Source organism: Rhinolophus ferrumequinum, chromosome 18, assembly GCF_004115265.2.
Source record: "Rhinolophus ferrumequinum isolate MPI-CBG mRhiFer1 chromosome 18, mRhiFer1_v1.p, whole genome shotgun sequence".
Classification (NCBI taxonomy): Eukaryota; Metazoa; Chordata; class Mammalia; order Chiroptera; family Rhinolophidae; genus Rhinolophus; species Rhinolophus ferrumequinum.
Window position 1 is genome coordinate 60488956 of NC_046301.1, and position 14888 is coordinate 60503843.

Genomic DNA, 14888 nt, shown 5'->3' on the forward strand with positions numbered 1-14888 from the left:
CTCACGGTCCCCAGATGCCATTGGCTGATTGGGTAGTGTGTGTGGTGCTGCCCTACTCCTGGAGAAAAGGTTGTCATGATGGAGGTTGGAGGGCAACAAACGTCTCATGAGCTGGGCCATTACTTAGGCCTTTAAGAACCATTGATGTTGGTCACATGTGTGATTAATTGCAGGAAAATGACCATGTCAACTGTGTATTAAGCACTGTGTAACTTTCGCAGGGGTGGAAACCAAGCTGCTCTCACACCCCAAAGCAACCAGAAATGATGGTCTCGCTTACAATTAGGGAGTCTTAGACTTTTGTTGGAGATTAATAGTCAGTTTGATACATGAAACCTTGTTTTCATGGGAAAGCCATCTGACTCCAGGTTGTTCCATGAATACTTACAGTGCATCTATCTTTGTTCAACATATTTTCATTACTTGGTCTTCAAAAGAAAGAATAATTATAACAAAGATTTGTTCTCTAAAAGCTAAGGCAAGGGATGAAGCCGTCCTCACCCACAGAGGCCAGGTTCCGGCACGTCTCCAGCATCACTTCTCTGTAGAGCTCCCTCTGAGCACCATCCAGCAAAGCCCACTCTTCCTGGGTGAAGTTCACAGCCACATCCGCAAAAACCACCGTGTCCTGAAACATCTCACATGTTCTATTTCAACAAGGCATTTGTTCCCCAATGCATGTGGGAGGATGGGGGAGGCTGAGAGTCAGGGACCCAGACTCAATTCCTAGGACTCCTGAGCTCATGTTCTCATGGAAAATTACAACGAGCAAGCAAACCACATGCAGGACACTGAGTGATGGTCAGTGCTTGGATCCTGCAAAGTTTGACAACTGCCATATACTTCTCACATAATTATAAAATGATTTCTCTTGAGATGAGGCAGATGGTTGGGTAAGGTAAAGACTGAAAAATGAACTCGTCATTCAGGTAACACAGAAATGGGTTCTTGGCTTACTCAGAAGTTTTTTCCATAACAACTCCAAGCCCGGGAACCAGAATATCTGATATCGTGAACCAGATATAGTGAACACTGAGATTGCAGGGCTGCTGATCTGACAACTCTCGCCTTGGAAGTCGTCAGCCTCGTGGAGCCTAGTTCAGTCCTCTCATGTGCAAGAGGCAGAGACATGACCCCTCCCAGGATGAGGGAGACACTGAGGGCACAGACACTGGCACACCTGTAGGTAAAAGAAGTAGCTGATTCCTGAAAAGACAGTAAAGCCAGTAGGTACTCTTATACAAAACTGAGGGCCTAGAATTTCAGAAAATGGCCCCACAAAGAAAAATTGCTGAAAGATCTAAAGGTAATAGAGACAAATGTGGCGTTAATAGTATAAAACATAATTAATGAATACCTTTAGAGCAATATGGGATGGCATCACACCCAAAGAAAAATAAAGAGCAAACAATTATGAAAATCATAGACTTTTAAAAACAAAAATATGTTCTTAAAATCTATAGAAAAAAATACGTCAAAACAACTATGGAAACAATACTACTTCAATGGTAGTTGCAAAAGCAGTTTAATAAGCACACAATGGGTATGAATTTTTATTCAAAATATATTTGGGGAGCTCACATGACAAGAAAACTAAAAGACAACAATATAAAGACACATAATGGGGAACAGAATGTGAGTAGACATTTCCCAAAGAAGAAATACAAATGGCCAATAGCACATGAAAGACACTAAACGCGAGTCATCAGGAAAATGCAAATCAAACCGAAGCAGATTCCTGTTCACACCACGAGGACGGCTGTGCAGACAGACAGACAGACAGACAAGTGCTGGCGAGGACATGAAGACAGCATGACCCTCACACACAGTTGACAGGCAGTGACGTGGGAAAGCCACTTTGGAAGACAGCGTGGCAGGTCCTTCAAACTTGTGAGCATGGTGACCACAGAACACAGCAATTCCACTCCTAGGTGTCCACGTACCCATGGGAAGCGAACAAACATCAACACAAAAACTAATGTGCAGACACGACAGCAGCGTGATTCATCACAGACAAAAAGTGGAAACAATTCAAAAGTCCAACAGGTTTGGAGAAGTAAAACATACGAAATTCATGCAATAAAATATATGTGGCAATAAGAGGAATAATGGGGTGATCCGTGACGTGAAATCAATGAACCTTAAGGACATTACACGGCTTCACAACAACACACAGTATAATATCACTTGTGTGAAATGCATAGAAAAAGCCAATCTGTAGAACGTAGATTAACACCCTGCCTACAACCCAGGGACAGGCACACTTATAAGAGTGCCAGTGCTTATAAGAGTCTGTGGGGGGATGAAAATGTTTTAACATAGAACATGAGGATGGGGGCCCAATGCTGTGAATATAATGAATGCCACTGGATTTTATACTTTCAACACTTAAGCTTCTGGTATTTAAATTATACCTGAATTATACGTGTTGGAAAATAAATTGAGGCAGACTAAAAATACAACCTTCTTATCCTAATGGCCATTTTATTCTAAAACAATAGATCTTGGGCAACAAGAGGAAAGAGTGGGGAAACATGAAACTACAGATGTTTCACACATTGAGGAAGTTGACATTTTATAAACCACTTGTGGGAAGGCATTTTTTAGATTAGATGTACATTGCACTCTGACACTCAATTTGGACTGTGGGGGCGGTAGGAACACCTCCACCAGGCAACTGTCAGAACAGAGCTCAGGGTCAAGAATTCAACTCCATTCTCATTATCCACTGGACGATGGCATCAGACACTGCAGGTTGAGGACTCAGTCCTAGGAGACGGCCACCCACCCCACCCCCACTTCAGAGGCCACTCTCAAGGCCAGGTTGTCACCTGTACTGCTCACCGACCGCCTAGAAAGCACAAGTTCTCAGGACACCCTCTCCTTGACTTTGGTTAATCTGTTGGGCAGACTCACAGAACTCATGGAAACGTGTTCCTCACTAGGCCACCTGTTTAGTATAAAAGGTTAAGTCAGAAACAGGAGACGGAAGAGATGGGGCACGAGGGAAGGGAAGGGGCTCGGAGCTCCTGTGCCCTTTGCAGAGCCTCCGCTCCCCATCCCCACGTGGTCACCAAACACGGAAGTTGTCCGGAACCTGTTTTCGGTTTTTATGGCGGTGCCATGACGTAGACATGGCTGGTTACAACGGTTACATCACTGCGCAGCAGTAACTGAACTCTAATCACATGTTCCAAACTTCTAATCACAGGTTGGCTCCAGACAACCAGCCCCATCCTCAGGGGCTTTCCAAAAGTCACCTCATTAACAAAACAAAAGACACCTCAGTACTGTCAACACTAAAAGAAATTCCAAGGGTTTTTGGAAGCTGTGAGCCAGAACTCTGGACCACAGCCAAATACGAATAAGTAATATTTTGCTTATCTGAATGATGAAATACATACATTTCTTATTCAAATGTCACATGCCAACCCCGGTCATTGAACACGGAGTCCTTATAGCAAAACAATCATACAGTGGGAAGATACTGACGTTTCTAGAAGCTCATTCCATCATTACTGACTATCCAGTCCGTCGTTGTAACACATGGAAATGTCTCCCAGGGTGACACTCAGATTTGCCGCCTTCACCTTGGTCTGGTCAGGTTCCAGAAGCAGCTGTGGTTCCAGCAACAAACAGCTGCACCCTTTTGGGCATCTGATGTAACCGAGCTAAGAGAGGATAGGCCTTCTGGCCCTGAGCCCCTTTCCAGGTGTTAGTGTAAAAGTGGGGTCCCCTCATCGCATAACCATTTACTCATCAGGAACCCTCAGCTCCACTCTCCTTCTCTTTATTTATATCCAATCTATCCCACCACTGGAGGGGACAACGACAGGGCTGCACAAACCTCAGCCGTGACGCAGCACATCACACCAGGTAACATGGTGCTGACACATTAGAGCAGAGCCCGGACTCCTGACATATTTCCTGCCTCTCTCCAAAGCCCCGGAAGGAGCAGATTCCAACACCTGCTCGTCCTCACTAAGACATGTCCTGGGGGTGCTTGGCTTTCAAAATCCGCCCCCAGACAAATGCATATTAAATGAAGTGAGAGGACACCTATGCCAGGCCCCAGGCCAACATCACGGTGAGTTCTCATGAAGACACTGGCTCCATCTGTGATGCGATCTGTGCTCTGACTGGGAACAGTCTCAGATCCCCTCCCGCTATCCTACTTGGGCCACTTCAGGCAAACTGGTAAAAAGGCCACAGGTGACACACGTCATGGGACCCTGGGGTCGGGAAGGTCAAAGCTCACACCCCATCACCGGGCACAACAGAGTCCCTCCGCTCTCCCCGGGCCTCCGGCAGGAGCTCCCAGCTGCCTCGATCTCCCCAGACTGACAACTGTTTTCTTATCCTCTTGGTTCCTGTGGCATCGTCGTCTCGTCCAAACCCATTTTCTGTGAGGATCAGGGGTGGATGCAGCCACAGAGGACAACCACAGAACACAAGGGCACACGTGCACCATGGCTTTGGGGGAGGACTGGGTCCTGTGTGGGAAATGTTGAGATGAGCCTATGACACCCAAATGCACGAGATACGCAATATTGTGCTTAGAAGCACTTGTCACGGAAAAATCCTTGAAACCACCCACATGCCACCACCAGGGAATCAAAACATGAAACTGGTACAGTCCAATCAGGGGACACTAGGGAACAACAAAAGTGAGTGAGCCACCGTTCCACGGGAAGGTACAGAGCTGTGAACCACAGAAAACTGAAAATCGGACATCCGGTGTAAAGATGCAGACACCCACAAGAAAACGTGCAGAAATGAATCCACTGACTTCAGGGAGCACACACGTGTGATCCACCCGGACAGGACGCCTGTCCAGGGAGTCATTTCATGTGGGGTTTCTGCTGTGAGGCCTGGTCCAGGTCTGGCCTGGCTGTCCTCACAGGACGGTCACTTCAGGTTCTGTCGGCGGCTGTGCAGTTGCTTGTGCACTTTCTACATACACTGTATTGTACAGTTAAACACGATGAAACCAGTTATAGTTCATCACAGTACTACCTTAAAAAGACAATATCACAGTACCTGAATACCGTGTTTCCCCGAAAATAAGACCTAGCCAGACAATCAGCTCTAATGCATCTTTTGGAGCAAAAATTAATATAAGTCCCGGTCTTATTTTACTATAAGACCCGGTCTTAGATAATCTAATACAATATAATACTAGGTTTTATATTCATTTTTGCTCCAAAGACGCCTTACTGCTGACTGTCTGGGTAGGTCTTATTTTCAGGGAAACATGGTACATGAAGACCAAGGTGTGTCCTAGCCCAGGGGTGTCCCCACGGCAACCCTTAGCAGCTGAGGAAAGGCACGACCCTGCGGGGTCTGAGGAAGGACACGTGGGAAAGACATGTTCACTGGAGAACATCTAATGATGGAAACAAACACCCTTCCCCAACAGCAGGTAAAACTTGGAGGCCCGTTACCTCACTCGTCGTAGAGACACCACCCGGAGTCACCAGAGCCAAACACATCAGAATTACAGTAGAAAACAAGTTGCCCATATTGACAGCTAAAAGTATAAATATGAAAGATCCACAAAGAACAATGAGAAGCTTAAAATATTCTCTTTAGCGAGTTTCCAGAATTCAAGGCACTGTGAAAATAAGACGATTCATTTTACATCACTAGCAACTGTAGTTAGCCTGTTAAAGACAGTGCAAACAATCAGAAACAATTCTAATTCGAACTTGCAATATACTACAAATTTTGTTTTCATTTGAAATCACATCTGTGATATAACAGAAAGTATATATATTGACACTACCCCTGATCTTGTGCACTGAGCTCCTAAAACCCCTGTAAGTTCCTAAGTGATAAAAGCACTTGGCGAACCTTTTGTTCTAATGAGACGACTCTGGGTGGCTCGAGCAGGGCTGTCACATTAGAAGGGTGGACCGTTCAGGCGTAATCACATCTCGCAGGTAGAAGACAGGAGCTAGAAATAGGTTCAGAATTCATTAACTCCACTGAGGAACTCCACTATGTAGTGTCAGAATTGAAGTAAACTCCAGGACCCCTGGTTGGTGACACAGCACTGCTTGTGGTGGGGAAATGCTGCGTTATCTGGTGACCAAAGCTGTCAGAAGTGAAATTTCCATGTGAAAGTAAAGGAGAAAGACACAGGAGGAGAACTATTTTATCCAATTCAACATCTAATGAAGAATGAAATGGTCATAATGAAAAATCATAAAATCTTACTGAATGACATCAGAGTACAAAACAAGAAATGGAAAGAGGACAATTATTCTCTGAAAGTGAACTCAACGCCACCATGATAGGAAATCTTCAAGTAGATATAGAGTTGTAATAAAATTCTTCTAAAGCCAACATCAGGATGGGGTTATTTGTTTTTGAATTTATGAAAAACTACTTCTTAAAAATAAACAGAAAGCAAATGTCTAAGAATAGCCACGTTCTCTACAGAACCAGGTGGACGGACTTCCCCACATCCCATCAAGACATTAAGTCACAAGAGTGAGGGGGACAGCTCAGCATAGCAGGAGGAGGGACCCATGGATAAGAATGGGAGTCTGTGACACGGGACCCTCTGTGGGGCCTGAATCTCTGCCAGAGCAGGCACTGCCCCGGGGTGGGGACGACGGACACTGTAACACACCGGGGATGAGGAACGGTTAGTGACAGGGGACAGTGAATGTCCCTGTCATCGACTTCGTGGAAAACAACCAACCTGATGCAGACTTAAATGTAGAACACTTTCAGAACCAGCTGGAATCAAGTGATCTATGACTTCCCGGTACAGAGTTTTCTCATATAAGGAGAAAAAGAATAAGCTACAAAGGACAAGGATGGATAAAGTATTAAGAGTCCATTCACCAGCACAGAGTAAAGGGAGTGAAAAGATAAACCAAACTCCACAGAAAATGTGCACAGTGTCTGTACAAGAAAAGAACTCCTGCCCTGAGTATCTAAAAAAACACCAGAAATCAGTGAACATGCAAGGGACTCAAAGGGAACAAAGGTCTGAAAACAATTTAACAGAAGGTGAAACGTGACATGGTCAGCCTCAGTGGTGATCAGTAAAAACCATGTCACCAGGAGGAGATCCTGGGTCACACATCAGAAGGACAAAAATAAAGTTTGTAATTTAGATGGTGGCAATTACGTGAAAGAATGAATACCTAGGAAGAATAAATGTTTGAGGGGAGTCAATTCATACCCTCCACCATCATTTCCTAGTAAATTTAAATTTGTCCATAATCTACAAGCCCACAATTTGCCTCTTTATGCAGAACTTTAAGTTGCAATTTGCACTTGGAGACAAACCCCAGAATCCCTGTAGTAGCCTTGCTGACTAATGAGAAACACTTGACAGGACCCAGGCCACACAGCACTGTAATGGACGAGTAAACAGGGGGACCGAGCCTCAGATATCAGCACGTGTGACACAGACGGGAATGAGAATCAGAGAGAAGCCCGTGTGACATTACTGGTGTAGTGATGGTAATAGTCCCTTGCTGGAAATGTAAGACGCAAAATCAAACAACACACTGCTGGGTGATGAATGAGAAGTGACAAACATATGAAGAATAACAGAGTCAGGAAAGTGGTCACAATGGCTGTGGCAGGAAGACAAGACCTGGCAGAAATACCCAAAAGACAGGGATGCTAAGAACTGCCCAGGGCCTCGCTGTTCACCTGGGCAGTGAGGTCACAGGTGTTTGTACTGTTATTAAATCTGAATGCAAAAAACAACCATCAGGTTAGAAGCAGCACCAAGGTAACCACAGTACACCTCGGACAGGACAAACACCCAGCCCACATGCAGATGGGTCCCCCTTCCCAGGCTCTGTGGCTTCTCTCAGCACCACCAGCTCCTTCTGGGTGGCTCTGGGGGCTGGAAGCCGCCTGCAGGAGGAGGCCCCCAGCACCACCCCAGTGCACCCTCACCTCTACAGGCCTAGCTTTTCGGGCAGCTTGTCCCATCCCAGGTGACGCACCTGCTTCAAGCATAGACTAAGATGACACAAGGACCACATTACGTATGTAAATGAGATCCCCAGAATCACTGGGCTTCCACCAGTGTTCAAGGACAAAGTGGGGGATGCAATTCTAGGGCACTTTTATGGTTTAAAAGAACAGGAAACTGCTTAGCTCTTTCAGAAAACAGGTGTTAATTCAGTGTTAACCCCAAGTAAGAAATTCTATACCATCTAATGAGAATTGAACACAAGTCAGTTTCACAAGTCCTGTTTAGTGAAATGTGCATAAACCTTTGAGGACCAGTTATTAGCAGGAAATGGGACAGGATCACAGGGTCACACACTCTGCACCCTGCATCTGAGTCACTATGATTTTTATCAATATTTTAATCCTAAAATCAACCAACCTCCCATGAAAGTGTGGAACTACTTTCCCCCAATTCTAATTGAAAATATGATATTTTCTGTATCTGAGACACTTTTTTCTGGCCGATGTCTGGTTCGGACACAGAATAAAAGTGAGAACAGGCAAAGACCCAGGATGGTTACCACCCTCACTAAGTAGAAAAAAGGAGGCAAAAAGAATCCAGTCATTTTACAACAGCCGAAACCGGAGGCTGGTACGAGGGAAAGCTCTCAAAGCTGAGCTGGACACAGGGGAGGCTGCTCACAGGTGTCAGGTGACAATGCTGAATCCTCTGAGCCCTGTGCTCCTGGAATCACTGATGGAGGTGAAAGGAAACGCCCCTCCCTTTTGTTCTAGGAAAGGGAATTCTGCAGGTACCCCACTTCCCATTCAATTCAGGTAAGACTCACAGGCTGCCCCCACTGTTTACTCAGGACAAGGCCAGGGCCTACCCATCGCCCCCTCCCCCATCTACTTCTGAGTCTCATCTCCTAGGAGACGAGCTGCACGTCTCCAGTGACCAAACAGAGCCAATGCTTGTTGGCCAAACCTTGATTAGGCTTCTCTCCTAACTCCCGACCCCTGAACTCTGGCCTGTCCTCACCCAGCCAGGGGACAGCCCCTGAGAACACACTGGCCTTGGGACCTGCCCTCCCAACCACACCTGGTCCTTCCAGTTTTGTTGACTCCCGTGTATCAAAGGACACTTCTTTTTGCCCAATTCTTGAGACCCTGGCAGTAATTCCTTTAAATGAAACTCACCAAATAAAGTGTGGGTTTTTCATATTCCACGGGCTTGACCAAATGATCACAATATCCCATTTTTTATCCAAGCTTTACTCAGCCTCTGTCCTCCCCGCACCCCTGTCCTGAACTAGCACTGACATGCAACAGCCCCTGCGTCTGACCGGCGGTGAGGAGGTGAGAACCTGCTCAGTACGCGGAGCATGGTGCCTGTCACACCGCCTTCCCGCTCACCCTCCTACCCAGAAAAGAGAAGCCCTTTTCTGTGCGATTTGAGACGTGGGCACAGCTCTGAGATCCCTGCCTTGTCCCTACACACCGCTCCGCATCAGCCCCGGGCCACTGAATCCAACGACAGTCCCGTGCTCCCTCCACCCCACAACCGAGCTGCAGACTTGGGTCAGGACACAGTGACCTACACGTAGGGAAGGGACGGAGCCCCGGACCCCACCCTGCGGCCGAAGGAGTAGTCTCCGGTCGGGACCCGGTGTGGCGCGGGGAGAAAGGGTCCTGAGCCGCTTCCAGAAAACTCCGGCCGTTACCAACAGGCCCCTCACCTCCTCGCGCCCCAAACCTGTGCACTCACCATCTCCGGCCGCGCTCCAAGCTCTCGGTGTCCTCCTCGCCGGCCCTCCGCCCCGCAGCTGAGAGTGATGGGAGAGAGAGGACTCATGGAGACGCGCAGCTGCGTAATAATGAAAAAGAGCTATGGCTCCCGAGAGCAGCCACCATGCGGCTGGCAGTGCAGCCACCCCCGGATTTGATTGGATGGTACACCAAGCTCCCGAACTCTGATTGGACGGTAGACCAGACACTCGCCCACCCGAAGACTATGACTGGACAGAATTCCGCATGCAGATGTCCCTGATTGGACAGAAGACCCTTCCCACGGTCCCTTCCGTTTACAGTTCTAAGGCCCCGCCCTGTATTCATGACGTTCTACGGGCTCCACCTCCGAATTATCTATCGGTCAGTTACACGCCTCTGGGGCCTGAGTGATGGGCAGAGATGGAGGTCGCAAGGCCGCACCGGGCAGAAATGCCATTATTTCTTGGCCTGGGCATTTTCCTTCTCCACCTACTCTGGAGACCGGTACAGGCCGGTGGGAAGGAGGGTAAAGAAAAAAACCCGCTCCTGCTGGGTCTGACCAGGCAAAACATCATACGCCGGTGGTCTCTCCTGAGTTTTCCTCAAGAACTGGGACGTCTGGAGTCTGTTTTCCCACAAATCATCCCTTGTCCAGAATGGGACAGGAGGGCCTAGTGACCTCCGGGGTCAGAGGTGGGACAGGGGGCACAGTAACCTTGGATCTGTTCCCTTTAGAAACACCAGTAATCTCACCAGGTATAAAGGCAGGTTCCAGATTGTTTTGGACCTATGACCTTTGGCAGCTGAAAGCCCAGCCCTCCATCTATGCCCCACATTGGGGCTTAAGGTAGGCAATCTACCCTCTTGTGTGGGCAGTGGAACCCTCCCCCCAGCCTGCACAGGACTGCGCTCAGCACAGCCACAGCTGTGAGATGCTAGAATTCTCAGGAGTGGGTTTTGCTGCAGGAAAATTAATCAGATCACATTTCAGTCAGTCCCCACAGAATTTTCACTTACAATAGGGTGTATTTCCTCATTTAGATTGTATATTCATGTTCCAGAGCTTTCTGAATGTACAAAAACCACTGAGTTTTACACTAAAAACAGTGATAACTGATAACCGTGGAAACCCTACTTCCTAGGGACCACTAAAATACATCTTGTATGAACGAATTTGCCTTTTTCTGGATATTTTATATAATTGGAATCATACATTATGTGGCCTTTTTTTTTTTTTTTAAGATTTTATTGGGGAAGGGGAACAGGACTTTATGGGGGAACAGTGGGTCTTTCCCAGAACCCATCAGCTCCATGCAAATCAAGTTGTCCTTTCAATCTTAGTTGTGGAGGGTACATCTCAGCTCCAAGTTCAGTTGACTGTTGTTAGTTGCAGGGAGCACAGCCCACCATCCCTTGCAGGAGACGAACCAGCAACCTTGTAGTTGAGAGCACACGCTCTAACCAACTGAGCAACCCGTCTGCCCCACTATGTAGTGTGGGAACAGAGCCACAAGTGCAATTTCCAGGCTCTTGGCCTCACGTGGAAAGGTGCTGGCTCAGGTAGTAAATGGCCATCAACTGTGATTGGATGGCCATCAGCTGTGGCTAGTTGGCCGTCAGCTGTAACCAGTGAGCCATTGGCCACTAATATAACTGCTGTGGCTACGCTAGCAAAAAAAGGGGGCTAGCAAGAAGACGGTGGCTGGCAAGTGCAGATTGTAGTTAGGACGGCGGGTTGCAGACAGTGTGGCTCCTGCTTCCTGTGTCTCCAACCCAGCTTCCAGCGAGAATATAGTAGTATGACTTCCCCATCTATGTCTTCATGAGTTTTCCTTTTTGGCCTCACCATATCCTGCGTTCTTATGTGGGGAGCGGGACCAGAGACTGATTTATATCTGGCTGATTTCAATCAGCATATTTTTAAGGTTCATTCATGTTGCACAACGGGTCAGTGCTTCATTCCTTTTTAAGGCTCGGTGATATCCCATCCTGTGTATGCAAGGTCTGATAACTAAGTTCAAGAACTTGCCACTGTGCACTTACATTGGCGGAACTGTACAACAGCTTGCTAAGGTTTCATAACCTTGGTATATCAGAGTCTCACAGCTGTGTTCAGGTCAACGTGTGGTGGTGTCTTGCTGAGTGGCGTTCATTACTGTTGTTGCGTGTTTTTGTGTGCCATCACAAATATGCCTGAGCTTCAATTAGAGCGATGAGCAGACATTAAATTTCTTGTTTAACTTGGCAAGAGTGGAAGTGAAATCAGGGACGTGTTAGGATAAGGTTATGGGGATAATGCCATGAAGAAAACGGCAGTGTACAAATGGATTAATGGTTTTTCTGAGGGGAGAGAAGGCATCACTGATGAAGAGAGGGCTTCCAGTAATGAGCAGAACTGATGAAAATATTGCAAAACTTCATGGAATTGTGCATCAAAATTGTCAGCTGGCTGAGACAAGCTGATCTTGTCCCAGATTTTGAGACAAGCCATCTTCTTCAGATGTTGTCTGCTCCAGATAACTTTATTTTGAGGTGTGGGATGAGTCAGGTGCAGGTGAGGGAACCTTTTTTTAAAGGAGAAACGGGACCGCATGGGTCGATATGTTGTAATTTTTCAGCACAGGGATTAATAATCAACACTGGTACGGTGCTTTCCAGTGACACTGGAGGGATCATTGTGGAGATGTTTCTTCTAATAGACCATCTCTCCAGGTTGTAGGTTGTGATGAGCCATGTCTTCATGTCCTGGAAGCGCGCTGTGAAAAGATCGCTCTGTGAGCTTTGAGTTAATTTCAAGAGGTTTTATAAATTATCGACAAGAAATCAGTATGTCTCCTTAAGGCTGGTTCATACATTCCCTGATCTAGTCCCAGGGGTCTTCCAGTAATTATTTTAAAAGGAGACAGTCGATGTTTACCAACAGGAGTAGATCTCAGGTTAAGCAATGTCAAGGGAAGGGCTTTAGGACAAGGCACATTAAAAGATTCAACAAGTTTCACCAATTGAGTTTTAACCACCTCCTTATGCACTCCACCAGACCACAGGACTGGGGGTGATAAGCGTAATGGAAATACTGCAATATCAGCCACATTTCCTGCTATAGAATTTCTCCTGTAAAGTGGGTCCCCCGGATCACTACGGAGCTAATGGGATTCCCCAGTTTGGAAAAATCCTTCCTACAGAGACTTCAGTAACTGTTGCTGCTGTAGCCCTTCGACACAGAGATACATACAATCTCACTAATATTTATGTGTGTCCTTGAGAAGGAGTCAATTGCATAACATCCATTTTCCAAACCTCAAAATTTGAGCATATCAAATAGGACTAATTAGTTGAATTTTCCCCCTTTGAAGAGAGTCCATTTGACATGTTTTAGGGATCCTTCTGAAAAAATGCCAGTTATTTTCAGGTTAAGATCAAAATTTTATTTAAATTTTGAAAATTTGGGAAGTTTCTCAAATATATCAAAAGGTTTAAAACACTGGGTCTTATAGGATCACTCAGGAACAATATGTAATTTTCCACTTAATCATCACAGGTAAATACAGAAGTTAAATCACATTTTTAGCTTGTTTAATATTAAGAGGACTTGCTAACCTGAACAATCAAAGACCTGATAACTCAGAGCACAGGAAATCATTTTAATACAACAGGAAGTCCCTCTTTTCCCTTAACAGTTTCTTATTAAGAGCGTACCAATGGTACAGGAAAACAGTCCTTTGAACAGAGAGAGAACACCAAGTTCTAATTTTGTATTAGTGGACTTCGGACATTAAGAGAAAGTTAAATAAATCTATTTCCATCTTAGTTAGCTAGACCAAAAATAACATTTCTTTTTCAAGAGCCCTTTCCATAAACCTCCTACAACTTTCAGAAACCTTGAAACATTTGTCCAATATTTTTCATTTTTATTCTGGAACTATCACTTTACTTTAGGACAAAATTGCTTTCTTCAACGAAAAAAATTTCCATTCCTCATACCTTCTTTTACCAAACACACATATCTTACTTTCCATATACAAGAATTGTCAATCACCATAACCCCTTCCTCTTCATTCTCATCACTTTCCCAAAGATTTCACCCCTTGACGTCAAAATCAGGCTTTGTCATAAATGTCTGGATTTTCTCTGATGCATTTTGTGCCCTCCTGAGTTTGCAAATGGCTCACTGAGGTCTCCAAAGTTCTTACGTTGTTTTCCCATCTGAGTGGCTAGCCCTCAAGCTAGCACCGCAGCAAACAACCATGTTCCTTTTCTAATGTCACCTCTTCTTTAAAGTGTGATGATATTAATCATTTAAACTAACTGAGCAGACTTTCAGTTTCTAGTAAGGAAAGAATTCTGGAAACTATTTGCTAAAACTCCGCCCACAAACCCTTATTCCATTTATCCCTAGATCCATTTATCTTGAAATATACTATTTGTTTTTAAAAATCACATTTAGAATAGGCCTGAAGATTTCACAGAGACTTAATCATGACTGGCCATCATCTTGTGTTATTCCTTTCTTATTAACAAATGTTGTAACAGAGAAAACATGAGCTGATGAAAACATGAGTAGCAGACACAAGTAGAATGAGAGTGGTAGGTTTGCCTTAGCACTGAAAACTCTAAAGACAGGCTGGGAGTTGGAGCTCTGGTCAACAGAGCTGTGATGGTAGTTTCGGGGTTGCGTGTGGGGATGAGCTGGATGTCTTGTAGGAGCATAATCTGGTTGTGCAGGAGGAGTTGGTGTTCAAATGCCTGCAAACGAGATGCAATAAACTTTGTTAGCAGATTAAGGACGCAGGGGCCAAAGATTAGTATAAGGAGAAAAGAAGCAAGAGGGCCCGTGAGAGGCAGAGCCAGGAGGCCCAAGGCCAAGTGCCAGCCCAGTCCGTCCATCCCTGGACCACCTTTTTCTAAATTATTAACATATTGGAGGATAATTGCCCCAGGGAGGGAAGGGTCCCTCAAATCTCATTAGGGCCTGGCCAATAAGGTGGGGACTGTCTCGGAAGCCTGGTGGTAGGACAGTCCAAGTATTTTGGCTTGTGGACCTGAGTGTGGGGTTGGTCCGTCCACGGGAAAGCAAATAAAAATTGAGATTGAAGATCTAGTGGAATACAAAAGAAGGTATCCTGTAAGTACAGCGCAGTGAACCATTCAGTCCCCGGAGGGTTTAGTCCCAGTAGGGTATAAGGGTTAGG

The 14888-nt window shown here is 45.8% G+C and overlaps 1 protein-coding gene across 1 annotated transcript in view; it reads right to left on the minus strand.

Moving 5' to 3' along the window:
- LOC117038163 (zinc finger protein 77) overlaps nucleotides 1-9851 on the minus strand; it is a 47360-nt gene extending 37509 nt beyond the window's left edge. The window contains exon 1 of the mRNA XM_033134859.1: nucleotides 9698-9851. Within this exon, the coding sequence (XP_032990750.1) occupies nucleotides 9698-9784 (87 nt within the window). The 5' untranslated portion in view covers nucleotides 9785-9851. The remainder of the gene's footprint in view (nucleotides 1-9697) is intronic.
- Between the last annotated feature and the right edge of the window lie 5037 nt (nucleotides 9852-14888).